Genomic DNA, 25,581 nt, shown 5'->3' with positions numbered 1-25,581 from the left:
CCGAAAACATCAAATTCAACAAACACAAACAAATGGCAAGAAGCAGGTGCAGAGACCTGGGGCCTGTACTACGAATCAAGATCAACATGCCCTGGATTACTTTCAGTTACCCGGCTACGTGAAGCCTAACAATCGCAGTCACGATAAGCGGTACTACGACGGCAGTTATCAACTCTCTAGCTCAACTCAGATCTTTCCAATCTAGAGACGTGCGCGTTCACATAAAGGCGGTGTTTGCATCGTATGTCCAATCGCAAACATGGACAAAACAAGAGCCGCATATTTCACGCAGGAGGAGCAGACAATAATCTTACAAACTTTGTCTACTCCTCCTGCGTGAAATATTGTAATACAAGCATATCAGGAATACAGATATATAATACAGGCAACATTCAACAAAGTCGCTTTTGCCAAGCTGGCAGAAAATAGCATACGCTGAAATGCGTAAGCTACATGACTTATTGAAGATGTGACCATAATTACACGGGTGCATTCCACAACGTTAAACTTTTGTTGCTGTATTATTTTAGTTGCAACCCTGCAGTGGCAAACGATCGTGGAAGCAAATGCAAAATAAATATAAAACCATAATTCAAAACGGTAAGTAGCAGTAGGCAATACTTGCACATATTTTAAGGCCAACAAGTACAAGGCTGAATTGCCTGAATTAGTCTATTTTGTAGGATATTGTATAGCTACAAAAGACCTATAGAACAATGAAATTGCCTGCAGCCAACAGGAAGAAAAATTAGGCAACTGGTGGCAGCAGGTTGGAAGCCCAGGCATATGTATGTTTCAAGTAATCTATGTGACCATGTTCATTCAACAATTATTTATGAATATTGTAGGAGTGAAATGTATTACTGTTCTCTGCAGTGACAGGAAATACTGTGGTGTTGCTGCCACCACCCACTGTCGTCCCACACAGAGGTAACAGTGAAACTAATAGTCATACGCCAGTATGTATGCCATATGTGGTTGCTGAATAATGATCAAATATACTATTTACTTGCTCAAGTGGAGGTCCTACATGATCAGGAAACTGTGTCTGCCTGCACATTTTGGGGGTGCACTTTTGAGTTGTATTTACCACTTGCAACACAGATGGTGAGAGTGTGTGAACGTGTGGCTGTGATTGAAGTTTCTGTAATGACTTACTAATGGTGGTGGTTTCAACATAAGACACAAGTCCTTAAAGTGCTCATTTCAAATATGACTCAATTGATTAAATTTCTATGGTGTTAAACTCAGCAGGAAGAGAAACGTCTTCGTCCCCCTGAGCCTAGGGCCTCCACTTTAAGGCCAAGACAAAGACACACGGTATAAGCAATGAACCACAGTAGTGAAATGGACACCTTCAACTTTCTCCAAGTGTGCCTTGCAAAGGGACAATGTTCTTCATTTGTTTCAGGTTGGAGCAGACAATGTGAGGGCCCTGTATAAAAGAACCCTGGAGCTCGATTATAAGAGGCTTTTAATTAAAAAAAAACAAGGCTGGAGACAGAAAAACTGGAATATGAGAAGAGATAGTACATGACTGAATAAATGACACTAAACTTAGTTACACTGACATATTTTTCTTTGTCCCTAGGGGAAGGAGAACACATGAGGATGTATTTGTTAAACTTTTGTCTAAGTTTTGATCTTTTTGTGGCTTTTTTGTTGTGCCTTTTGAATCTTTTGTGGGGGTTTTCACCACTTCTCTCTTTCAATGTCCTATTTGTTATTTTTGAAAAATGATATAAAGTGAATGAAACATCAAAATTCAATGAAAGTAGTGAAATGATCATTTATTAATGTTGTGTAATTTCACTTGTTTAACTACATGCTCTTATGGTTTCTTCCCTTCAGCACTATTTTTTGGGTTGTTCACAATATGTACTTCTTGTTTTTGACTACCCGCAATGCTGTGGGGCTATCTTGTTGTTATTATCAGTGACCTATGCACTTTGTAAAGCTCTCTCTTGGAAGTCGCTTTGGATAAAAGCGTCTGCTAAATGAATAAATGTAAATGTAATGTAATTTATGTATCACTTGTGAAGAGCTTTGTACAGATACCCATTGTTCTTTTTGGTTTAAAAGGTTTTGGTTGAAAGTAACCACAATTTCTTTTATATGGAAATGATTAGAAAATGGGTCAAAGCAACCCAAGGACAAAGGGGTTAAGGGGAGACACCCCAGTGAATAGGGATAACATATCAACATGAAACCAATAGTAGGTCAAATAATGTTTTCATTACTAGTTTCCTGTAAATGTAGGCCCATGTTTAAATGAGCAAATCATTAAGTTGTAAAATATGATATTCTTTGCATACATTTCCAGAACGGAAATCAGAACATTGAGTGAAAAATCTTGTTTCATTTTGTCAACATATTAGAGTCCACAGTTTTTACAAAGGGAACTTTGGATAGCCTATCTATTTTTCATCACTCCGCATCACCCACACTATAAAACTACCCATAGCGAAATAACGAAATGCTAGTCTGTGGGACTGAGTGCACAGCTTCAATGCGTTGCATTGGCAACATACGTAATTCCCTCTGTTAAGAATCTATATCTTTCAGAAAGATACTCATGAGGGAATGCGATAGGGTTTTGTTGGTCTCTAAATGTTCTGGCTCTTCTGAGCACCTCTCACTATTCGCGCACCAAGCTGCACAGGATCTACTATGAACGGTGACAACATTATCGTCAAGAATGAGTTAGTGGGCGGGGTTTTTATACCGGTTGATCTCTGATCTTCAACTTATCCTGCTACCGACCAGGTTAGCCGTTCAGCATGTGTTACCATGGCGATCTACCCCGGTAACTTAGATCGCCATGGTAACACATGCTGAACGGCTAACCTGGTCGGTAGCAGGATAAGGTAGCAGGATACTATTGGTTACCACTTGTTACCGGAGAAAAAGTGGTGGACTTAATAAAATAGCAATGTTATATTACATATAAAAACATACTACGTACAGGTAATGCATATTTTGCTTATACGCTACGCTTGTGATTGTAGCGTCGACGTCACCATGGTTTTAATCATATTCGACATGATACAAAGTTTAAATATCAATTGATGCCTATTTCAACTTGTAGTAGCAGTTCCCCTCAACAGAATGCTTTTTATCAAAGGATGATAATGATGATTAAGATGACGAAGAGGCATTAATAACTGCTGCCGCAGAAATGGATGCAGAGAATTATGTATGGTAGCAACTGGTAGTTATCTCTCCATGTACTTTTATTTAAAGGCTTTTTGTAATTGTCAGTTACACTGACATTATGAGAATAATTAAAATAATAACGATTTGCACATTCTGACAACAGGGCATGCTGTATACAGTGAGATGTTTATTTAATGGCAGGTGAATTTTGCATGTGGAACAGTGAAATGTAGCTAATGTAATCTCATGTATACTCATAAATTAGTTGTAAGCCTACAAACAGCACCTCGTGAAGAAAGTTCCAAAAACTGACCAAGAGATGGTGTAGGCCTACTTAGGGTAGAAGAATAAAGGCTAATCTCGAAAAAGATTTACTAGAACACCAGTTACGAGAGGATGCATGCACAGGTGATGTTAATTGTAGGAACAATAACGTATATGAATATTAATAGTTGAATTATCTGATTTTCTATTTTGACCAAGAGATGGTGTAGGCCTGCTTAGGGTAGAATAATAAAGGCTGATCTTGTAAGGCTATCAACCTGCCCCCACCTCTCATATGGTAAAATATGGAGTTACTGGATGGAGTCTCAACTTGATGGCTCTCACATCTCATTGTGTAACTTACTGTAGCATTGCTAGACATGTTGATAAGTAAGGGTCAATATTCTGGTGTGATTGTAGTTGTTCTTGGGTATAAAAGGAATTGTGAAGCATTGTTCTGTGGATTATTGATCTTCTGAGACATTCTCCTCAACTCTGGCTTGGCCTAGGCCTACTCCTTTTTCCTCACCTTATGCCAAAGAACGAAGACAGGTGCTTAGTCAGCCCACCCTTTACAAAAACCCGTAAATGTGTGTGTGTGTGTGTCTCCCTAAGCTTGTGCATTTGACAAGGGCCAGTATGTGTAAGAATTTGGAGCGCGCGCTGAGGGTGAGTGGGGGCTTGGTCAGCCTACAATTCCTGAAATGTTGTGTTTGCTCAACAAGCTTGCGTGTGTGTCAAGGGAAAGGCTGACTGTGAGAATGTGGGTCGGAAATGCAATACCATCTAGATCCACAAGGTTTTTGCCAAAGACCAAGGAATGAGTGGGGGCTTGGTCAGCCCACACTCTCCTGAAATGTTGCGTGTGCTTCTTGGCAAGCCCGTGCGTGTGTCAAGGGAAGGCTGAGTGTGTGAGAATTTGGGGAGGAGCAGGGGACACATTTCATTGGAAATTTCCCAAGAAATTAGCCAAGCATGCATGTTTCAAATATTCACCAAAAATCGACCTTTCATCTTACAGCTTCTGAGAACTTTTTCTCAGATTTGTGTACTAAACATTCTCAAGAGTTTTCATATGAACTTGTGATTGAATCTGAGTATCAGTTTTTGACTGGCTGATGTGTAAAGCATTATTTTAGCGTTAGCAATACATTTGATTTAATGTAAATCAATCATTTTTGGAGATATGAAGTTGCCTTTGCACATGGTAACATGATGTAGTGTCTTCCACCGAAATACCAAGTTTAGTGTTGATATTTCAGAGATTTACTGAGATTTGATCCAAATTCCTGTTTGGTTGCTTTGTTGCAGAATTTGATTGGCTGTACCGGACAAACGATTTTGACATTCAAAGAGAAAAGTAATGCCTGAATGAGGGTTGCTCTGAAGATGATGTTTGCAAATTTTGGGAAAGATCGGAAAAGAATTGTAGGAGGAGTAGGCTTGCAAAGGTTTTTGATAAAACCGGAAATGGCAGAAAATCTTTTTTGAAAATCAGTCATAATTTTCACAGGTTGCGTGTGTAAACACAACACGACCCAACGTCCTGTTTGCTGGCTTAACGGCACATTTTGGTTGCCTTTAGCGGGCAAACGGTTTCGAAAATCAAAACACTGTGTGGTAGCTTTTGTGAGGCTTGGTCTGAAGATAATCTCTGCCAAATTTGGTGAAGATTGGACAACATGTGTAGGAGTAGTAGAGAAGAAACTTTTTTCAATGAATTCAAAATGGCGGCCGCAACAATTCGGCTATTATCACAAATTATTATGAGTCACACACGGGATGTCCCAAGATATCATGAGACAAAGGAATCACTTAATAAAAGCAAACAAATCAATAGTCATTGGCCAAAATACATTTTTGCTTCCTGCGGCCACGCCCAGTGATCACATGACACCAAATTGTGTGGACATCCTCAAAAGAGGGTTCTGAGTCATCTTACCAAGTTTGGTGTTGACATCTCAAAGATTTGCAGAGATTTGAACCATTTTCCTGTTTGGTTGCTTTGTTGCCAATTTTGTTTGGCTGTACCGGACAAACGGTTTTGATTATCAAATATAAAAGTAATATCTGAATGAGGGTTGCTCTGACAATGATGTGTGCAAATTCTGGGGAAGATTGGAAAACAATTGTAGGAGGAGTAGGCTTTCAAAGGTTTTTGATAAAACCGGAAATGGCAGAAAATCTATATAACCGGAAATTGACGCTCGTCTTGATCCAGGGAATCCATTGGTACCTCATTTTTGAAAATTAGTCATACGGTTCAAAAGTTGCGTGTGTAAACACAAGTCCAACTTTGACCCATTGGTGGCGCTAGAGTGGCCTAATGGGAGGCATGAAACTTGGTGTACGTATAAAAGTGACTGTCCTTAATGAGTGTGCCAAATTTCACAAAAAGTTACCATATGGTTCTAGGGGCTGCCATAGACTTCCATGGTACAAGAATAAAAAAATAAAAAAAAAGAATAAAACTAACAATAACAATAGGTTTCCTCCTTACGGAGGAATCCTAATTATTTGTATTTATTTCAGTGCCCAAAAGCATTTGGTCAATTCTGAGTGCATGTCCACAGCATGTAACACTAGCGACGAAGGCCCAAGGGCTGAGAATGTTGCTAAAATAAATTACAGATTGTGACGGGAAACGGTAACGTTAACTTAGGTATTCGTCAGGGAATTAAAGTACATCAAATCGCAATCTTAAATCGTTTCCCAGCGTATATCTAAGCAAATACAATTTAGTTCGAGATCGCTCGACTGAACCAGAAAATGATATGCCGTGTCTGCCAAAGCTATCGGGTTCATAAAGTGGGAGGGGATCGGTAGAAACGCAGAGTTTGGCACGGAAAACCGGCGGCGAAGAAGCCTGCCCGTATGGTGGAGGCCTCCACCGACTACTACCGTGTTTTCTTTAGTGCTAGGGAGGTAGATGCAGGTTATGGCGAGGTCTTCCTTAACGCGTTGACCCGGCGGGCGCCTCCAGATGTGGCGGCGGCCATGGAGGCACCGTTGTCCCTTGGGGAGCTGGAGGGAGCACTGAGGCGCATGGGCCGGCGGAAGGTGCCGGGCCTCGATGGGCTGCCGGCCGAGTTCTATCTCAAGTTCTGGGATGTTATCGGGCCGGCGGTCCTCGAGGTCCTCACCGAGGTCCTCGGCACGGCGATCCTGGGAGGGTCGACGGCCGACGGGGTGCTATCCCTCCTGTCAAAAGGGGGGGACGGCACCGACCTACGTAACTTGCGGCCGTTGACCATGCTGTGCGTGGACTACAAACTGTTGACCAAAATCTTGGCTGACCGGCTGCGCACAGCACTCCCAGACGTCGTGCACGTGGACCAGACCTGTGGCGTGGGTGGTCGGTCCGTGCGCTGGAATCTCCAGCTGCTCCGGGACGTCATAGCCTGGGTCGAGGACCGCGGGCTGCCTCTGATGGTAGCCGGCCTCGACCAGGCAAAGGCTTTCGATAGGGTATACAGAGGGTTTTTGTTTCGGGTGTTAGAGAGGCTAGGGATGGGGCACGTGTTCATCGGGTGGCTGAGTACTCTGTACTCGACTGTGGGGTGCATAGTTTCTATCAATGGGCACTTGGGAAAGAGGTTTGACTTGGTCTCAGGGGTTAGGCAGGGGTGCCGCTCTCACCCTTGCTGTTTATCCTTTACATGGAGCCCCTGGCAGCGGCCATTCGGGCCGACCCCGGTGTTGATGGGACACTGGTACCAGGGGCCTACGGGTCAAGATGACTCAGTACGCAGACGACACCACTCTGTTGCTGGGGAGTGATGCGAGCCTGATTCGAGCCTTGGAGACCTTCCAAGACTTCACAAAGGCGTCTGGTGCGGTGCTCAACCTCACCAAGTCTTCGGTGAAGTTCTTTGGGCAAGTTCTCTGGAAGGGAAGGACGGAGGTGAGCCAGGTGGGCTGGCTCACTGTGCAGGGCCCCTGCGGATCTTAGGGGTGCACTTTCAGGCAGCCTAGTGCACCACGGCCAACTGGACCAGGCGCCTAAACACAGTTGAGCGGAAGTTGTCCCTATGGAAGGCCAGGACTCAGACTTTCGTGGGGAAGGTACTGGTCCTGAAGATGGAGGTGTTGCCGACTCTACTCTTCCTGGCTTACGTGTATCCCATGCCGGCCGGCATGCGGAGACCCTTGACGCGGCTCGTGTTTCGTGGGGATACCCGCCACGGCCTGGTCGTCGGAACAACTGCCCGGTCTTGACAACAGTCCCAAAGACCTGAATTGGCTGTGCCTGAACAAAGGCCTGCCAGTGCGTGAGATCATGCACCGGCACGGCCTGGCATGGACCTCGGTGTGCCCGCGGGCCACCTGTAGCAGTGACGAGTCCATAAGACACGTCATGTGGGACTGTCCTTTTGCTGGGGTAGTGTGGGCCAGGGCGGGGGTGTTGCTGGGTAGGGTAGTCACGGGGTTTAGGCTCACATGGGTGAGGGTGGAGAGGGGTGTGGGGTGGTCTGGGGGGAGGCGTAACCGCTTCCTCCTGTGGCTGATCATCAGCCTTTTTGAGCGGGTGTTGTGGCAGGCGAGGAAGGAGTGGGTGCAGCGGGGGGTGGACTGGGGGGTGGAGGGGTGTGTGAAGAGGGTGGAGGATAGTTTAAGGGTGAGGGTGGGGGCTGACGTGCGTGTCCGTTGTAAATAAAACCCTTAAAATGTAAAAAAAATCTGTCCTGGCCAGGTGCAGGGCTCTGGGGCAGCAGAAGCCCCTGAGCCAGTACGAGTTGGTGGACCTGGCCAGGCAGAACCTCCGGGTGGTCACAGTGACCATGTTCAGCCCTCATGTCCAGGAGAAGGCGATCGTCACCAGCCAGGGCAAGTACGGGACGGTCGTTTTGCTGGCCCGGCCCGTGAAGGACATCTTCGGGTTATGGCTTGACAGGAGGCAATACCATCTCCTTCTGAGGGACGAACCGAAGGGATCGACGGGCTCAGCCACCCCCCGGCCTATTTTACCGTAGGGAAGGGACGGGTGTACTACGCCAGGCAGCCCCCCAACTGCCGTGCGGTGGGGCACGTGGAGGCCACCCACTCGGGGCCCCGCTGCAGGGAGGCCTTAAAGCCCTTCTAGACGGGGGTGGTCGAGTGGTGGGAGACTGTTGAGACCCGACTGAGGGACTTTATTCAGGGACACAACAGGAGGCAGGCAAAGGCTTTGAGGGCGGAGATTGCGCGGCTGCAGTACCAACTTGAGCTGGAGCATTCCTTGGGACATTTGGGGTTGTGCCGCTCTCAAGGTCCATTTTAGGGTCATCCACGAGCGTCGTGCTCGCGTTTAACTTTAAAGGGCGCGTCAGGATTTCTTGGAAGAGAATGAGTCGTGCTCGGCCTCTTTCTTTGCCTCTGTAAAGGCGGCGAAGAGGAGGTCAGTGTTTGCGGAGGTAAGGGACCTCCGGGCTCTCATACCAGCGGAGCCTTTCCGTACGGAGGGGGCTGCCACCGACTACTACCGTGTTTTGTTTAGTATTAGGGACGTAGATGGAGATCATGGCGAGGTCTTAACGCGTTGACAGGGCGGGCGCCTCCAGATGTGGTGGCGGCCATGGAGGCATCGTTGTCCCTTGAGGAGCTGGAGGGAGCAGTCCCAACCCTTATGTCCCTTTTCAGTTTCTCCCTGCGGCCCCTTAGATCCCAAAAAATCAGCTGGATCTGATGAACTTGCCGCTTTTTTTGTTAAAACCGCGGCTACCATCATTGCAGCACCCATAGAAAACCTTTGCAATATTTCACTCCAAACGGCTGAAATACCAGCAGATAGCCATAGGCCCATTTCCATCTGGCCCTGTGTGTCCAAGGTATTTGAGAAGCTTGTGAACAAACAGCTTACATCCTATTTCAATGCATATGGTGTACTATCTGGGGTGCAGTTTGGTTTTTGTGCTGGTTATGGTTGTACTACAGCTCCTTTAAAGGTTTTAAATGATACTACTTCTGCTTTAGACGCTAAACAACATTGTGCTGCTGTGTTTGGTGACCTTGCCAAAGCCTTTGACACTGTTGACCACACCATCCTTGTCAGTAGGGCTGTGCCCGACTAAGATTTTCTTTTGGTCTCTTTTCTTTTAAAGAAAAAAAACAAAAACAAGTGTCAACTGTGCGCGCATGTAATCTGGTTTTGTGTCAAATTTTTTTTCTCTCTCCCTCCTTCAGGAACATCAGCGAACGCCCTTCACTTTCAGGCGTACTGCTGGATGGACTGGTGAGGTGGAACGAGAACCGCAGCGCAGCGGCATTTGAGGGACGGGAGCAACCTCTGCTCTCCTACAGTGGTCACCTGCAGCGCTCAGTCAACGGGTGCTTGGCTTTAGTCTGGTTGAGGATTACACTGCCCCAAGGGAGTACATGGGTGAGTGGTTCAAACGCACTCTGTCTTGTGTGTGTCTGCGCCCGTTGAAATTCTCTCTGCTTCCTCCTGACCACCTCTTGTTCTGTCATTTACAGGAGAGCTCTTGGGGGTGGACTACCTGTAGTCCCAGACGGGCAGAGTGCTTCAGGACTTCAGCGTGGACCCCGACGTTCCGGACGAGGAGGCCGCCTTCCAGGACATCGAGACGGAGGACGAGGGCTTCGAAGAGGCGGGGGAGGACGAGGACCCCACCATCGTACACATCGACCTCTCCCCACCTCCGGAGCACACCACCGCCTCGTCCTACGGCGGTCTCTCGGTCGGGGTATCCCGCTGGCGGATCGGAGTCCGGTCCATCCACATCGTCACCCCCCCCCGACGGCATCGCCCCTCCTGAGGCCCCAGAGATAAAGGCAGACGCACCCCCTCCGACTCTAAGAGACTAATACAGAGCGTCCCTGCTTGCGTGTTGGCCTCGTATTCACTTTCTCTCTCTCTCTCCTTTATCTCTAGAGGAGGAGTGCCAAGCCCCCGACGGCCAGCCTGGGTACCAGCACGTGTACAGGCTGGCCAAGGCCTTGGTGGTGGTGCGTGACCTTCCGGGGCTCTCCGACAGCAGGGTAGACAAGTTGGTGGAGCTCTGGCACACCTTGCCAGAGCCCGACAAGCGACACCAGGAGAGGCTAGTCAGGGTTCAAGGCAACGAAGAGCGCCAAGTTTCCAGGCGTGACCGGGAAGGAGTCCCTTCAACGGTACGTTTTTTTTTTGTCCTTGTCTTGTGTGTTACAAGCGCATTCTACCGCTCAAACCTACACGGTTAGTTCCCCCTCCTCTCCTCTCTCAGTAGCCTGCTCGGAACAGCCTCCGGCCCCGCAAGTTGGCCGGGCACCAGCCGCCTGGTCGAGGCCATTTGCAGCCAGCTCTGCCTTCTCCACCCCAGCGCCACGCGGTCAGGAGGTCCAGATGGGCCCTCGTCATGGCGGACTACGCGGCCATCAGAGAGGCAGTGCTGGCCAGCCGGAGGCTGATGGACCGGACCCTGTCCCAATGGTGAGAGAACAGTCAGTAAGTTAGTCTGTGTGACAGTGTGCTGTGACAGTCTCTTTAAACACAACTTGTGAGTTCTTTTTAATACAGGTACAGCGTGCGTCAGAGGGAGGGGGTGAAGGCAGTCCTACTTCAAGGCCTGGCCGCCCAGCCTCTCCCCGCTAACAGGCCCCTCCACTATCAACAGGAGGGACACCAGCAGGCTACCTTCAACCACCAGACGGGACAGGGCCTCGCACGCCAGGCTCCCCGGGAGGAACGGCCCGTCCCCAGCCTCGACGTCTCTGTCCCACATTCATTGATGGGCCACCCGCCATCTCTCCAACAGATGCTCCTGCTGCCGCCGCCACCTCCGCCAGTCCCGGACATCCCCCGGAGTACCCTGTGGTGGAGGAAGAGTCAAGCGGAGCAGGCGGGTGGCTCCTAAACGAAGCCCCGGAAGGCCATGGAGCAGTACACCTGCCTCCAGTGCAGTCAGCCGAAGCGGCAAGATACAGGGCACAGCCGCTTCGGCCGCCCCACCTTTTGCTCTGTGTTCTCCGAAGGGAAGAGCGTCGAGGCTTGGCTGGCGGAGCAGAGAGACGGTGCTGCGGAGTGATCAGTGACACTGTGCCTCTCCTGGGGAGCCTTGGACGTTTTCTTACATCGTTCCCTTTTTATTTTTTACTTTGATTTCCACTTCTCACCTCTACGAGATCCGAGATCTTGACGAGGTGTGGAGGCTTGCGTCCGGGGACCTTTCGGACACCGGACTAACTTCGGATCAAGACGACGTGTCACCATACTGTCAATTTCCTGTGTGTGCGTGCGTGTGTCTGACAGATGTGAGGAGCCGGTGGCGTTGTGAGGAGCAGGCAAGTGTAGCTGTCGTTGACTGGCACACCTCAGCATCGGCCTCCTCCACAGTAAGTCTTATACTGTCTCTTTAATTCCTAGCATGCTGTGTGAAATGTTTGCCTTGTGACAACTGAAAGCTTTAAAGTTACTTTCCCCCTTTCGTGCTGTCGCGGGGGTTGCTCGTATTGGGGGATGTCTGCTTTGAACGTCACCGTCTGTGGACTTTGTGAAAAACGCCGCTGCCTAAACCGGCGCGAGCCAATCGTGTGTCCCGAAAAGGGAGTGTAATCTCAAACTGTATATTCAAAGAGTGCTGTATTGAGTGAGTGTATCGGTTGAATGTGTGAAAATGCACTGTCGCTGCTGTATAGTTGTTGTTGTTGAATTGTACATTGTCTTGTGACTTTTGTCCTGTTTTCACATTCAAACTAAAGTTGTTGCCGTTGAAAAGATATGTCCTGAATAAATGATGCTTTTTTTGTCCATCCATTGCTCCGGCATGGGCGTCCAAAGCTCCGGGCGTCCCCAGCCCCGACGTGGGATAAGGAGGACAGGGCTCTCCCACTCAAAGCCCAGCTCCTCCTGGAGCCAAGGGACAGTGCTAAGGTACGTGATTAGTCATGGTTTGGTGCAGCGCTCAGTTATAGCACGTGTACTGAATTAAAATCTCTCTCACACACAGTTGTGCCCCACTGGCTGCCAGTTCACACTCAGCACTGGCCAGCAACAGTGGATCGGCTGGCTGCTGTTCGTGTGAAAAAACTACCGAGCGGAGGTTCGTCCAGATCTCTCCAAACTCTCTCACATCTCTCCTTTCATCGTCAGCTCTACCTTCTGTCTCTCCCCTTTAACCCCCCCCCCCCCCTCCCATCCATTCTGACCAAAACCTTCCGAATTATACTTTTACTCAATCTTCTCTCTCCTCTCTTCCCCTCCTCCTTCCTCCCCCACCTTCCACACACACACTCATATGCCCCATTCACTTATTTCACCCATTCACCCTGGGATCTGCGACGGTGACCCCTTCATCCTCTGCCAGGAACCTTGGGGTGACCATGGATGACGAGCTCTCCCTCACGGCCGACATTGCCGCAGTCTCCCGGTCTTGTAGATTCACCCTCTACAACATCCGGAAGATCAGGAAATACCTGTCTGAGCACTCCACCCAGCTGCTAGTCCAAGCAATGGTCCTCTCCAAGTTGGACTGCGCCAGCAAGTGGATCGGCTGAGTGCACTTCATGTGAAAAAACTACCGAGCGGAGGTTCGTCCAGATCTCTCTAGTCTCTCTCACATCTCTCCTCTCAACGTCAGCCCTACCTTCTGTTTCTCCCCATTACCCCCTCCCATCCATTCTGACCAGGGTTGCCAGGTCTGTGTGACAAAACCAGCCCAATGGCCAATCAAAACCAGCCCAATGTCAGAACTCACAATATGCCCCTGCCAAACCATATACACAGTCCAACAGCATTGCTTTCATTGCCAAATGTATTGTAATATCTACAAAGTAACACCAAATGTTTAGTATGCCAGCATTAAAAGCAGTTTTCAGGAGGTTTTCTCAGGACACAGAGCATTAGGCACGTGTGCACACGCACAGTGCATGTGTGCGTGCCCCATGTCCATGTGTGTATGTGCTGATCTGGAATCAGTTTGGTAGGATTTTGTCATAAATATATATTATTTCATTTAAAATATAAATTTGTATTTAAAGATATTAATGTAATTTGCATGCAATAAAGGTCTACCCGAACCAGCGGACAAAAAAATCAACCCGCGGCAACACTTCAAAAGTAGCCCAATCCCGCGGGAAAACCGCGGACCTGGCAACACTGATTCTGATCATAACCTTCCGATTTATACTTTTACTCAATCTTCTTTTCTCTACTCTCTCCCCCTCCTCCTTCCTCCCCCACCTTCCACACCATACACAAACACACTCATATGCCCCATTCACTCATTTTTATGATTGTTTTCTCATCCCCAGGACCTCTCCATCATATTCTTACCTCTTCTCATTCCAGACCAACAGGGCCCCGGCCACCCATGCATGTGCATGCCTACACACTCACAACCCCCCCCCCCCCCCCCCCCCTCATCTTTTCCTTAGACAGTTGTTATCCTTTTACCATTTTTGGTGGATCACCAGTGATGTGGGTTTTCCATTTTCCCAAGCAGTCTCTGTTGATCTTTAGTCTTAGGCCGCTCTCATTTACCTGCATTTCCTTTCTTTAGGCATCGCCTGACAGGTCCCGAAACCGGTCGCGGCCAGTTAAACCATCGCGTTACTCCGTTTATTCAGGCCTGAGCTGGCAGGTGGCTCGACCCAGAGTGTGATGGTCTTCAACTTTTATTTGGTCTGAGGAGCACCCTCACATTGTGTTTCGCTCTCTCCATCCTCCTCTATCAGTGTTGCCAACTCCTCAGTAAGGAAATAAGCTATTGTTTGTCTTAAAAGTCGCCATCGCCTAATATGAATATTTGTAATGGCTGCTGTGAGCAAGAGTATCTAGGCTACCTGCAGAGCCGGAGTTGAGGTCATCAGCAGATTTAAAGCAAATATACCATTGAGTGTCACTAAATCACAACAAGATAGGCTATTTGAATGGTTTGAGAGGCAAGAAACAAGGAAAACTCTGGGGAACTTGATTAAGATATATTTAAAATAGTTGTCATGAGTTTTTTTTATGTCTTACAGTTTGACGTATAACTCAGCTTTGGAATACAGACAGTATACCCGTGTATCATCACCAATAAACAGTTTGAACCAGCCTTTAAACTCAGTGTATGATCTCCCACTCATTTCTGTATTTTTACGAGTATAGTTTTGAGTTTGACGACATAACTAGCTAGTAAGGGTTTCACGAGGAGGTAAGTGACTGAGGCTGTGTGAGGTAAAATGTGGTGATCTATTTCGATGGGACAGTGAAGAAACGTTCACATTTATACATTGTACAGTATATATTTTGCTCTGAACGCCAGGGCGGGAACAACGGTGGCTGAGCGCATGCGTGATTCATTTGCTATGTGGATGCGGAGTGTGTGGGTCTTCTGCGTGAGGCTATTGTGAGACTGGCCGCTTGTGAGTACTTAGGGAAGGAGCTCACGGCAGCACCCGCTGAATGTTGAGGCGGTACTGCAAAACTATCCGCACTTGCACTTGTTATTGTTGAGGCTCAACTATCTGCGCTTACACGACAGAGTCTCCAAAACACCAGCAAGTTGCCATCAAGAACGGAAAAAGTCGCTAGATCTGTCGTTAGTCGCATTTGACAATAGAAGTCGCCAAGTTGGCAACAGTGTCCTCTATCCATCTACACCTGTCTCTCTCACTACCTCACCTCAGTCAGTTGTTATTTATATATGGCACTCATGTGTCACTGCTGTTAACCTCTTCCTCCCACAGCTCATCGCTCCATAGACCTCTACCCTTCATACATCTGAGATTTGGTATAGCTTCTTATGTTTCAGGGAGGCCTCTATCAGATTGTCAGATCAGGTTACCTACTCGGCCAGGCACGACACCCACTCACACACACTAGCCCCCCACTCTATATTTTTTCACTCCCCCACGGCCCTTTAGTTTCCCTCATGGCACTCACCCTCCTTATCTTGTCTCCCATTCTTCCTCTCTCATTTACACTCCCAGTATGTCTTGCACCTCCCACCGCCCCCGGGATGGCTACTGCCGTTCCTCCCATCCCCCAGATTCCACCCACGCCTCGGAATAATCCCGCTGCTCTCACCTCCCACCCCCTCCTGACGTCACAGCCCCTAGGGGCACCACTGGACAACCAGTTATCCATGCTAGAAGCCGCCGCCAAGCGCTGATAAGTGGCGCCATTTAAGTTTCAGCCAAAGCCAGCTAATAAATGTGTCAGCCAAATTGAGCCGCTATCTGATATATTTTGGCTGAGCCAGCTGAAATTATTTGCATCAAACAATAATTTTATCGCAGAGACATACACACACGAAAAATAGATGATAAACTAAATCAATGTTGCACACCGAATTCGCCACATTATCGTGCTCGTTGCTATGATACACAGGACTCAGTGAATTGATGGCTAATTAAAATTGCGCGTTTTCCTATAGTAATGATCATAGACACATGGCCAGTAAAAGAAAGAATGCATTTTTCTCTCACGCTGAGCTGAAACAACTAGAAACAGTAATTGTGTTGTTCTCACATATTTTCCTAATTTCTATGTTGGATACTCAGACTTTTGTTAGATCTTCAGTTTTTGGAAGTATGAATGCCGTTTTGTCAGGACTACAATGCCGTTTGTCTTTGTGTCAGGACTAGTTATCGATATTTTTGTAGGCTACTCTTTTAGCAGTGTTTCCTCGTGTTGAGATTGCGTGTGTGCGTCCTTAAGTAGTGTAAATCGTATAACCGACGTTGTCAGTTTATTTAAGCCTGTTATTGTATTAGTCTATAGTTATTTTTAATTTAAATTAAGTTAACTGGTGATTTTCGTTGTTTGTATTCTTCCCTTGCTAGCTACAGTAAATTGCACATCTGTTGATAGGGCAGACAGACCTGCCCCCACTGCTAAAAAAAATCCTACTCCTAGAGGAAACACTGTTTAGAACTTGGAAATATTGAGATCTAGTAAATCAGTATAACATACACATTGTAGACATGAAGTGGCAGCTTCAGCCATTTGTAGCTATTAACATTTTGGCGGCTGCAGCAGTTATTTAGGTTTTGGCTGAGCTGGCTAGCCAGCCAATTACTTCATCAGCCAGCCATTATTCTCAAAACAAATGGCTTTGGGGTCTAATCCATGCCCTACGCCACCTTCTCAACAGTCCAGATCATGGGGCTCCCCCCACCAACATCACTCTCACGGCAGCCCGCAGCCAGACACCCTTGACTTCCCCCAGAGACACGGGAGGTAACACTTGCCTCAGCCGCATGGCCGAGGCCATTTGCATCCAGCTCTGCAGTTTCCACCCCAGCGAGGTCCGCCGGGTCAGGAGGTTGTGGAGACGCTCGTATTGTTTGTTGTCGTTGTGTGGGGGGATATCCGCTTTGACATTGTCACCGTCTGTGGGGTTTGTGTAAACGCTGCTGCCGTTTTGCCTTGAGCCAATCGCATGTCCGGAAACAGATGAAACTAAAACTGTATTCAAAGAGTGCGCTAAAATCGTATTGAGACTATTTGGTGAATGTGTGAATAGTAAAAACAACCATTGAATGTCTTGAGAAACCACAAAAAATGTACCATTGTGACTAGGCTTTTATCCTGTTTTCGCATCAAAGATAAAGTTGTGACATGACGTGCCCTGAATAATGATGCTTTTAATGCCGATCCATTGTTTCTTGGATATGTATCGCAAACACCATCCTTCTCACACTGACTTTCTCTGGATCTTCATTGAAAACAAGCCAAAATTGTTGCAAACAAACCCCTCAATGTACTTGCCTTTTGTATACATAGCAGTCACTAAAACCTCCTTTTGCCTTCAAGCATATGGCTACCCTGTTTACATATTCGCCCCCACTTTCTCCCCTGAAAAAACGGAAAGAGAACAATGATGAAGATACCAGAAAAACCAAGGCTTGGGTATTCTTCTCCGCCTTACTGAAAATGAGAGCTCAAACGCTCTGTTTTGAAAATCCCCATATTGTTTTCTCTGCTTTGCCCACACAAGAGAATTTTGCCCACTAATGAAAAAATGAGCTATGATCGTGCGAGCGCGACATAGGTTTTCCTTGAGACATCATGGCTTGCAAATGCATTGCAGTTAACCCCACCTCTTTCTTCCTCATAGCATTTAAAGCTACAGACACGTAAACGGCACGTCCTGAGGAAAGCTCATTGTGGGAGTGGTCGTAGTGGCTGTAATTCTGTGACAGAATTCCGAAATGAAAAAAATTATAATAGACAAACAGGCTCATCTGTGCTTGTCTGCACACAAACATTTTAATGTGTAAGAAATAACTTACGACCCACTACAATGCGAGTAAATCACTTGCATTGGTGACCAAATTTCACGCTAGGCAACAATTGGTTTTCTTAAATTAGCCAATGGATAGTAAATTGTTCAATTTCACTCGCCTGTGACTAGGGTTGCCACTCCTCATAGCATTTAAAGCTACAGACACGGAAACGGCACGTCCTGAGGAAAGCTCATTGTGGGAGTGGTCGTAGTGGCTGTAATTCTGTGACAGAATTCCGAAATGAAAAAAATTATAATAGACAAACAGGCTCATCTGTGCTTGTCTGCACACAAACATTTTAATGTGTAAGAAATAACTTACGACCCACTACAATGCGAGTAAATCACTTGCATTGGTGACCAAATTTCACGCTGGGCAACAATTGGTTTTCTTAAATTAGCCAATGGATAGTAAATTGTTCAATTTCACTCGCCTGTGACTAGGGTTGCCACCCGTCCCGTATAATACGGGACCGTCCCGTATTGATCAATACAAGTTACCGTCCCGTACTGAGTCAATACGTGAAGCAATATGTCCCGTATTTTCGTGCTAAACCTGCTCTAATGCTTACGTTACGTTTTCATATACTCCTACATGAGAAATAATATAATAAAACCAAGAGTTTCACGAGACATGGTAACAATGACGTTAAGTGATAGTATTTTGTTCAACAGTAGTCTACCAGGATAGGATTCAGTACAGGATTGTGAAAGAAAAATAGTTTGAAGAGTTATGTTTAGTCATAACTTCACTGGAGGTCAGATGGCTGAGCAGTTAGGGCGTTGGGCTATTAATCAGAAGGTTGTTGGTTAGATTCCAGGCCGTGCAAATTGACGTTGTGTCCTTAGGCAAAGCACTTCACCCTACTTACTCGGGGGGGAATGTCCCTGTACATACTGTAAGGTGCTCCGGATAAGAGCGTCTACTAAATGTATATGTAGTTAAGATCAAGCATTTTGGGGCACAAATGTAAGAAAAACTACATTTTCCATTTATAATATAGTATATGCAGCTCTGCATTCATTTTATGTTTAGAGTGGCAGAGGAATTTAAGTTGATGCATTTAAGCTCAATTTGATTAAGAAAACAATCACCAGAATGCAGGAAATTAAAGTATTTAACACCCCAAATCTCCAAGGGGACAACCCCCAGACCCCCACTTAAATATTTCACCCCGACATTGGCCACTGCCAAGGTGTCCCTTAGTTGACCAGATTGGAGGTGGCAACCCTACCTATGACTGAACTAGAGGCAAATGATGCGTTTAGCTAAGATTTCAATGACGCACTGCCGCTTGACTGCGAGTTAAGAAATCGCCACTGGCAGAGATGCAGATCAGTGTTTCCCCAACCCAGTCTCATCCCAACTCGTCAAATATTGACGCTTGGGCAGAGCCCTTTGGCGTCACTATACCGACGCCGGGGGATGCCTTTTTCGTCGTTTTTTGACGCCTAGGGACGCCCATGACTTCCATGTTAATATGTTTGGCTTTTCCCGTAGAAAATTGTGAACTATGGCGTCGTATTTTGACGCATTAGGTCTCCCATAGATTTTGATGAGCGGCTTTCGGATTTTTACGAAACGTCACCATAATAAGTCGGGTGATTTCGTAAAAATCCGGCCGATGTGCTTTCAACATGATTTTTTTTGTTATATCCAAGACATAAACGTTATCAATGACATAAACCTTATTTAAGGACATAAAAGTTATTTTTAAAATGGACTGATACCAAATAAACCGATCTAAAAAGGTAGGCCTATATGCATGAAAAAGAAAAGAAAAATAGAATCCATCGGGGGAGGAATATCATTTTATTTTAATCATAATTTTAAGCGCATGGAAGCAATCATGTCAAATGCACTGACAGCAAAACCTATAAATTATCCAACATTATTGTAATTTTATTATTACACACGAGTCGCCTAAAAGTTTGACGCTCAATATCTGGCTGGAACTACTTCTTGTCACCCAAACCTCCGCTCTCTCGTACTGAAAAGGTAAGCTATTATCGATGAGGTAAACGTATATTTAAGATACTATCCTACTATACAGTTTTTTTTAATTGTTTTTAGGTTGGTTTAATGTTATTATGTTTGACGTACATTGCCCGGTGCTTTGCATCACCAATATAAATTAATTGACTTTGTAAACTGCAAAAATAGGCTAATACACTGTGCTAGCTAGTTAGCTAGTCTGACGTTATGTCATGCAAGGTCATGAACCGGTGCACTTTCATTGGACTCAGACCAATGTTTATCTTTGCTGGCGTGGTCCTTTTTACATCTCATAGCTTGCTAGGTATGACATTTATTGTATTGTATTTTTTATCTTTTCTTACTTGCAGCTGAAGTCACGCATTTTCTGGAAACGATATCGATATCCTTATTACCTCACCATATTATTACCTCACCATATCCTTGCCTTACTGCCTATTTTAATAATTTGTCAGGACGTACCTGTGTATACCTGTGTCCACCTACCTCTGTCCACCTGTGTTACGCCCTCCACAGGCTCTGCCTGTCTTTCTGTTTGTCTTTCTGTTTGTCTGTGTTTGTGTGAATCTCCAGGCTCCAGTGATCCAGTCCACCCTACCTGCACAAGATCCACACCTGCGGTCCAGTTTCCCAATAACTTGCGGTGACATACCCTGGTTTGCCCTCCACTCACCGCCAGATCGTTGTTTTTACAACCTGGTACCTACGTTCCTGGCCTCCTTGTGCTTCCGAGTCTATTATCTACTATTTGTATTCAAAGTGTTCTAATATTGCACTTTCTTGTGTCCCAAAGAAACATCCCACTCGCCATCTGCCCATTTGTCTGTCTACTCTTTCAACTCAATGATGAGTGATTTGCAGTTGATGGAATTGGAGGATGAGCTCAAGAGTGTAGATACATTTCTTGAACATCTCAAGACAGAAGAGGTAAAGCAGCTTCTGTTTTGTCTATAGTTAACAGTATTCCTTCTTACCAGTTCATATAAGATACATGGAGGCGTATTTAAAAGACATGAATCAGAAGGGTTACACTACTTTAACTGCTTTTTCTGTCAGTAGTCCGAAGGCATTTCCCATATTGGTAAACCTTTCTTAAACCAAGTTGTAATTCTAGACAGAGAAGAACAGACAGAAAACTAAGACCACATCACCAAAGCCTGTTCATTGGAAGAAGAGGGACCACAATGGGGACATTGTTCACCAGCGCCCACGAGCCCTTAGAAAGCAGTCAACATCACAAAGACCAGACGAAGGAAGACATGTTTCTTCTTCACCGCCATTAGACCATGGCCAACACCTAGACCATGGTGAATAATCTTTCGTTCCAAATGCTGTATTTCAACAGTGTGTTGTGGCGATGTTGGAGTTACGATATTATTATTTTTTCTCCTCCCTTTTGAAGATTTGAATATGCGGCAGCTTGAGGACCTTCTACAGGACTCAGAGAACATGGAATCGCAAGATTTTGTTCAGCAGCCACCATTGTCCAGTTGGAGTCAAAGGCAGAAAGAGGTCCAACAATGTTGGCAACAGGCGAGGCCACAGAACCTTGACAATTTACTTTCTGCTGAGAACATCGTACAGATGACATGCAATCACTGTCACGTGAAAGAAGCTGTCATCCGTTGTGGGGAATGTATGCCCTCAGAGTGGTTTTGTGCTGAGTGTGATGGCTCGGTACATAAACACCACACTCTTCACAACAGGCAAACCATCATGGATGGATTTTTCAAATACATCCCACCAACAGAGGCTGTGACACTCTGTGACACTGGAAAATACAGCATTTGTGAACAAGGTTGGCATTTCTTTTACAATTGATTGTCAATTTTCTTAACAGATCATTCTTATATGAAATTGAAATGTGTTATTTAAGTCATTACTCACAACCCAAACATTATTAATTGTATACCTTATGGTTCTTTGCCTTGCAGATTGTTTTCTGCCAACAGCTCTACCTCAAAGGATATGCTCCTGTGACACCGCTGATGCAGCAGTCTCTGTTGGTAGATCCATCATACTGGTTTGCATAAATGGTAGGATCTTGTTAAACTGTTGAATTTTTTTATATTACTAACACAGACACTGTTCCACCAGGATCTCTTCCATTCCTTTGAGGCTATGAACACAGCAGCTCCAGGAATGTCCAGACAAGCCTTTACAGCAATGTTGGACCAGAGAACAAAGCAATATGGAAGAGTAAGTAAAAAGCAGTTCAAGGTCCACAAGTGGCTGTAGTAGGTAGTACATATTTCAGATTATAGACTGAAGACCTTACCACACAAAATAGTCATTTGCTTCCTTATGGATTTGAAAAGTTGCATACAAAACACAAAACATACGAAGGCAAAGATGTAGTTTATCGTTTTTGAAAGCTGTATTATATTATTTTCTTTAGACTGGCAAAGTGAATGCAGATGCATTTCAGAGAAGTTTTCTGCAATTTGTGTACTGCAACTATGAAGAGAACCAACTTCTTGGAAAGGAGCCATTGGTCTGTCCAGCCTGTAGCCCTGAAATGGTGGCTGTTTCTGTGGATGGCAACAGAAAGTTGTACAGGTTCCAGAAAACAAACCAGTGAGTTCTGTGCACACATTATGAACAGCCAATGTAGTTAATATACAGTATGTCCAGCTGTTAATGACACTGTTAATGTCAATGTTTTTTTTGATAAGTGCTACATAAATAAAAGGTCCTATTACAAAGGTAGTCCATAATACATTGTCTTAAAGGAGTGAAAAGCCAGGGTTCTTCGATGGAGTGTTTTTAGCCCGAGACTCTGAGGTGTCCAGTTTTGTTGAGGAGGTCCGGGGAACTGTCAAGAGTGTACGTTTTACATTATTCTGAACAACATTTATTGGGATTATTTTGTTCTAATTAAAGTTAAAGTAGAAAACACGATTGCCTTCGGAGAAGGGAGTCTATGATCAGGTGGGGATACAGCACTAGATTCTTATCCAGGGGGCACAGTACATTCATATTGCATATTGCTTTATCCTTCAAATGTAAGATAGGTCAGGCAATGACAAAATCTTGACAGTTAAAGTTTGTGTGTTTGCGTGAACAGTCCTGCAATCTAGTGTACTTGAATTAACTATTGTCATGTTCAAATGATTTACTTTGGTAGACCGCAGGAAAAGCGATGTGTGGTGACACCCAATGGAATGCAGCAAGAGAGACTTCAAAGCGGGCCAACAATTTGGATGAAGAAGGTGTGGAATTTGCTGTGTGTAGACATGGATTTCTTCTCAAATGTTGGTATGGGTCTGATTAAGTAGTAGTAAAAAAATAAAATAATATATATTTATATTATGATCTAAATCTTCTTTCATGTGCATTGTGCTTTTTTTAAAGGTCTGAATATGTATAGAGGAGAAATCTTTGCATATCCAATGTTTCTCCAAAAAGAGTTCCAGAGTGCTACATTTTTGGCCATGGATGTGACCTGCCGATATGTGCCATACTTGACAAAAGTGTCAGAGGCCCTGACGCATCTTCAACCCCTTCAGGAAATGAGGCATTGCTTGTCTGTGATGCATGCCAAAGCCCACAATACAAAATGCGAGGTGATGCTTTTAGCTACTTGACCGTACATTTTAGAGTATGATGTGGCAAACTGAGTGTAAAATGCCATAATAAATGACAATAGCCATACCACAGTGGTCTGGACTGACCCATACAACAACCTAGGAGTGTGTTTAAAGTTTTTCTGTAGCCCCTAAGTGCTGCCCTCTAAAGTTGGTAATCTCAGGATATGCTTCAATAACATGTGTCCACACCGCTTTACACATTATCTTCTTCCTGTAGATTCTGTGGACTGCAAGGAACCAGGAGGGCGCCGGCACCACTCTCGGTGAAGAAGTAGAGCAAGTGAATAGTTTTCTCTCCAGATGTGCCCTTACCACCAAGTATATGGCCAAGTCAGGTTTGTAAGCTTATTTCCCCCTGCCAGCCTGCAAATGTACTTGTTTTACAAAATTGTATTGTGATTTTGTTTTGTTCTTCACAGTAAGAACTGACATGCTGACTGTCCATGCTATGGGGTGGAATGAACGGAAAGAGAATGGCCTCCATATAGCCTTGTCTTCTAGATTCAAGAAGGTGTGTTCACATACTGAAGATGATTAACTTTTTAAAGCAGTTACATATAAACGTAACTTTTACTTATTATACCCAAAATGCATCAGGTTGTTATAGTACCCCCTAGTAGAAATTGTAGTGGTACAGGACCTCTGGTAGTTTTAAAGACCTTCTGTATTGCTGTTTTCAGACAGTAGAGAAGACTGTGGATGTAGCTGAGAGCCTGAAGACAATGCAGGAGCAGTTGCATTGCTGTGATGACATGCTGAAACAATGGGTTGTTGATGTCAAGCAGTGGGCCAGTAGCAGTAAGAAAAATACTTAATTCATAAACACTCTCAGTCACTTGGTTGTAATATCTGCATATCTGTAGCTTAAATGTTAAAAGTGTATTTATTTTATCTCTAATCAAGGAAGCACAGCACCTGGTCCTGTTGATGCTCAAAGTTTGCAGATCACAATCGAAGCACTCTTTGTGAGCATTTGTCAGAAAAAGCACTACCTTTACAGACAAAATGGTATGTATAGTGTAAACATAACTAATGCAGATAAATCTTAGGCTATACTGATATCTTCATTACCATGGCAGCTCTTTTAATGTACTATTGTTTTTACTGTATTTGCAGATCGCAACAAAAGGCGACAGAAAATAACTCAAAAGATAGCCCAGGAAAAGAAACGGTTGCTGGAAGACATCCAGAGATACAACCAACAGCCTGATGGTGACCCTGTGGACACAGAGTTAGTTGTGCAGAAACTCTCTAACAAAGCTGCAGAGAGCATGATCTGGCCTTGGCAGGAACAGAACACAGGTGTTGCATCAAGATTTAACTTAAGTATGCATATAAAATGTCATCAAATTAGTTTATTAATGTCAAATGTTTTTATTCCTTGACAGACGGTGTGGACATCCTTACAAAGAAGAAGCTCTTTGACCACGTAATGCTTGCCTCACGACTAAAAGAGGAAAAGCAGATCCTTGTGAAGGAGATGCTGCAGCACTGCCAGTACCTCAAGGACTCAGTGGCAAAGGTCCAGACACTGATGGGCACTGTTTTAGTGAGCACACAGACAGGAAGTAAGTGTAAATCAAATGATCTGGCTACATGCATTTTCAAATTTATAGGTCAAACTATTTAAGTGGAAACCAATCCTGCAAGTATAGTCTTCGGTAAATTCATTTCAACATAAATTAACAACATTTCCAGGCTTGCCAAATGGATTAACCGAGGAGGGGTCCAAGGGCCTCATCAGTGCACTAAAAAGAAGACTGCAAGACCTGAGACTCAAACAGCAGACCATAGCAGGCACCTACAGATGCACTCTCAAACCAAGTAACAGGCTGGTGGAAGAGGAGGACAGGGAAATGGAAGAAGACATGGACTGGCAACGTGGCAACAGCTCGGATGATGATAGTGATGAGGAGGAGGATGCAGAGAATTGAATTCAAGTCACTTGGATCTGAATCACTCAGTCACAGCTGTAATCGCCTGAGACCTAACTTGATATACTGTAATGTATACTGTGTGTTCTCTCCCTTTGATCTTTACCTGTAATGGCCCAGGCGAGTCAATTGCAACAAAGGCTGCCTCCAGAGCATGACTGCAGCAGAGCACAGAGCATTATTTGTAAATGAGTGATAGAACATAACACTTAACTTATAACATGGGTGAGTTGGTGACCAAGCTAACGTTTTCGGGTTTTTGTTTTAGATTCACTGTTAGGTAAGGGAGCGTGCTGGCTCCGGCCTTCCCATTGCGGGGAGGGCCAGCGGCTCCCAGGTTTTGGTTTTATTTTCACTAACTCAGTCTTGTTTTTCTGTTCAATAAACTTTCGTATTAACTTTTTACATACATTGACTTGCGTGGTTGGACTCAATTTATGTTGGCTGGCAGA

The 25,581-nt window shown here is 45.2% G+C and overlaps 2 protein-coding genes across 3 annotated transcripts; both read left to right on the top strand.

The window, feature by feature from the left end:
* Nucleotides 1-20,269: 20,269 nt before the first annotated feature.
* LOC124488952 lies at nucleotides 20,270-22,883 on the top strand. Its single transcript, XM_047051520.1, has 8 exons — nucleotides 20,270-20,304; nucleotides 20,399-20,532; nucleotides 20,720-20,912; nucleotides 21,008-21,403; nucleotides 21,540-21,607; nucleotides 21,703-21,804; nucleotides 22,004-22,182; nucleotides 22,733-22,883. Exons 2-8 carry the CDS (start codon nucleotides 20,449-20,451, stop codon nucleotides 22,881-22,883), a joined length of 1,173 nt encoding a protein of 390 aa, XP_046907476.1. The 5' UTR covers nucleotides 20,270-20,304; nucleotides 20,399-20,448.
* Nucleotides 22,884-22,945: 62 nt separating this feature from the next.
* Nucleotides 22,946-25,204, top strand: LOC124488961. 2 transcript variants are annotated; one of them, XM_047051533.1, is made up of 8 exons: nucleotides 22,946-23,171; nucleotides 23,413-23,530; nucleotides 23,615-23,706; nucleotides 23,876-23,993; nucleotides 24,099-24,203; nucleotides 24,312-24,497; nucleotides 24,584-24,763; nucleotides 24,894-25,204. In XM_047051533.1, exons 1-8 carry the CDS (start codon nucleotides 22,968-22,970, stop codon nucleotides 25,127-25,129), a joined length of 1,239 nt encoding a protein of 412 aa, XP_046907489.1. In that variant the 5' UTR covers nucleotides 22,946-22,967; the 3' UTR covers nucleotides 25,130-25,204. The 2 variants fall into 2 exon arrangements, with proteins under 2 accessions (XP_046907489.1, XP_046907490.1); XM_047051534.1 differs by lacking the exon at nucleotides 24,099-24,203.
* Nucleotides 25,205-25,581: the final 377 nt, after the last annotated feature.

This window comes from Hypomesus transpacificus, unplaced genomic scaffold (genome assembly GCF_021917145.1).
Source record: "Hypomesus transpacificus isolate Combined female unplaced genomic scaffold, fHypTra1 scaffold_159, whole genome shotgun sequence".
Lineage (NCBI taxonomy): Eukaryota > Metazoa > Chordata > Actinopteri > Osmeriformes > Osmeridae > Hypomesus > Hypomesus transpacificus.
The sequence above is the reverse complement of the archived record's forward strand: the minus strand, read 5'-3'. Positions and strand labels throughout refer to the sequence as shown.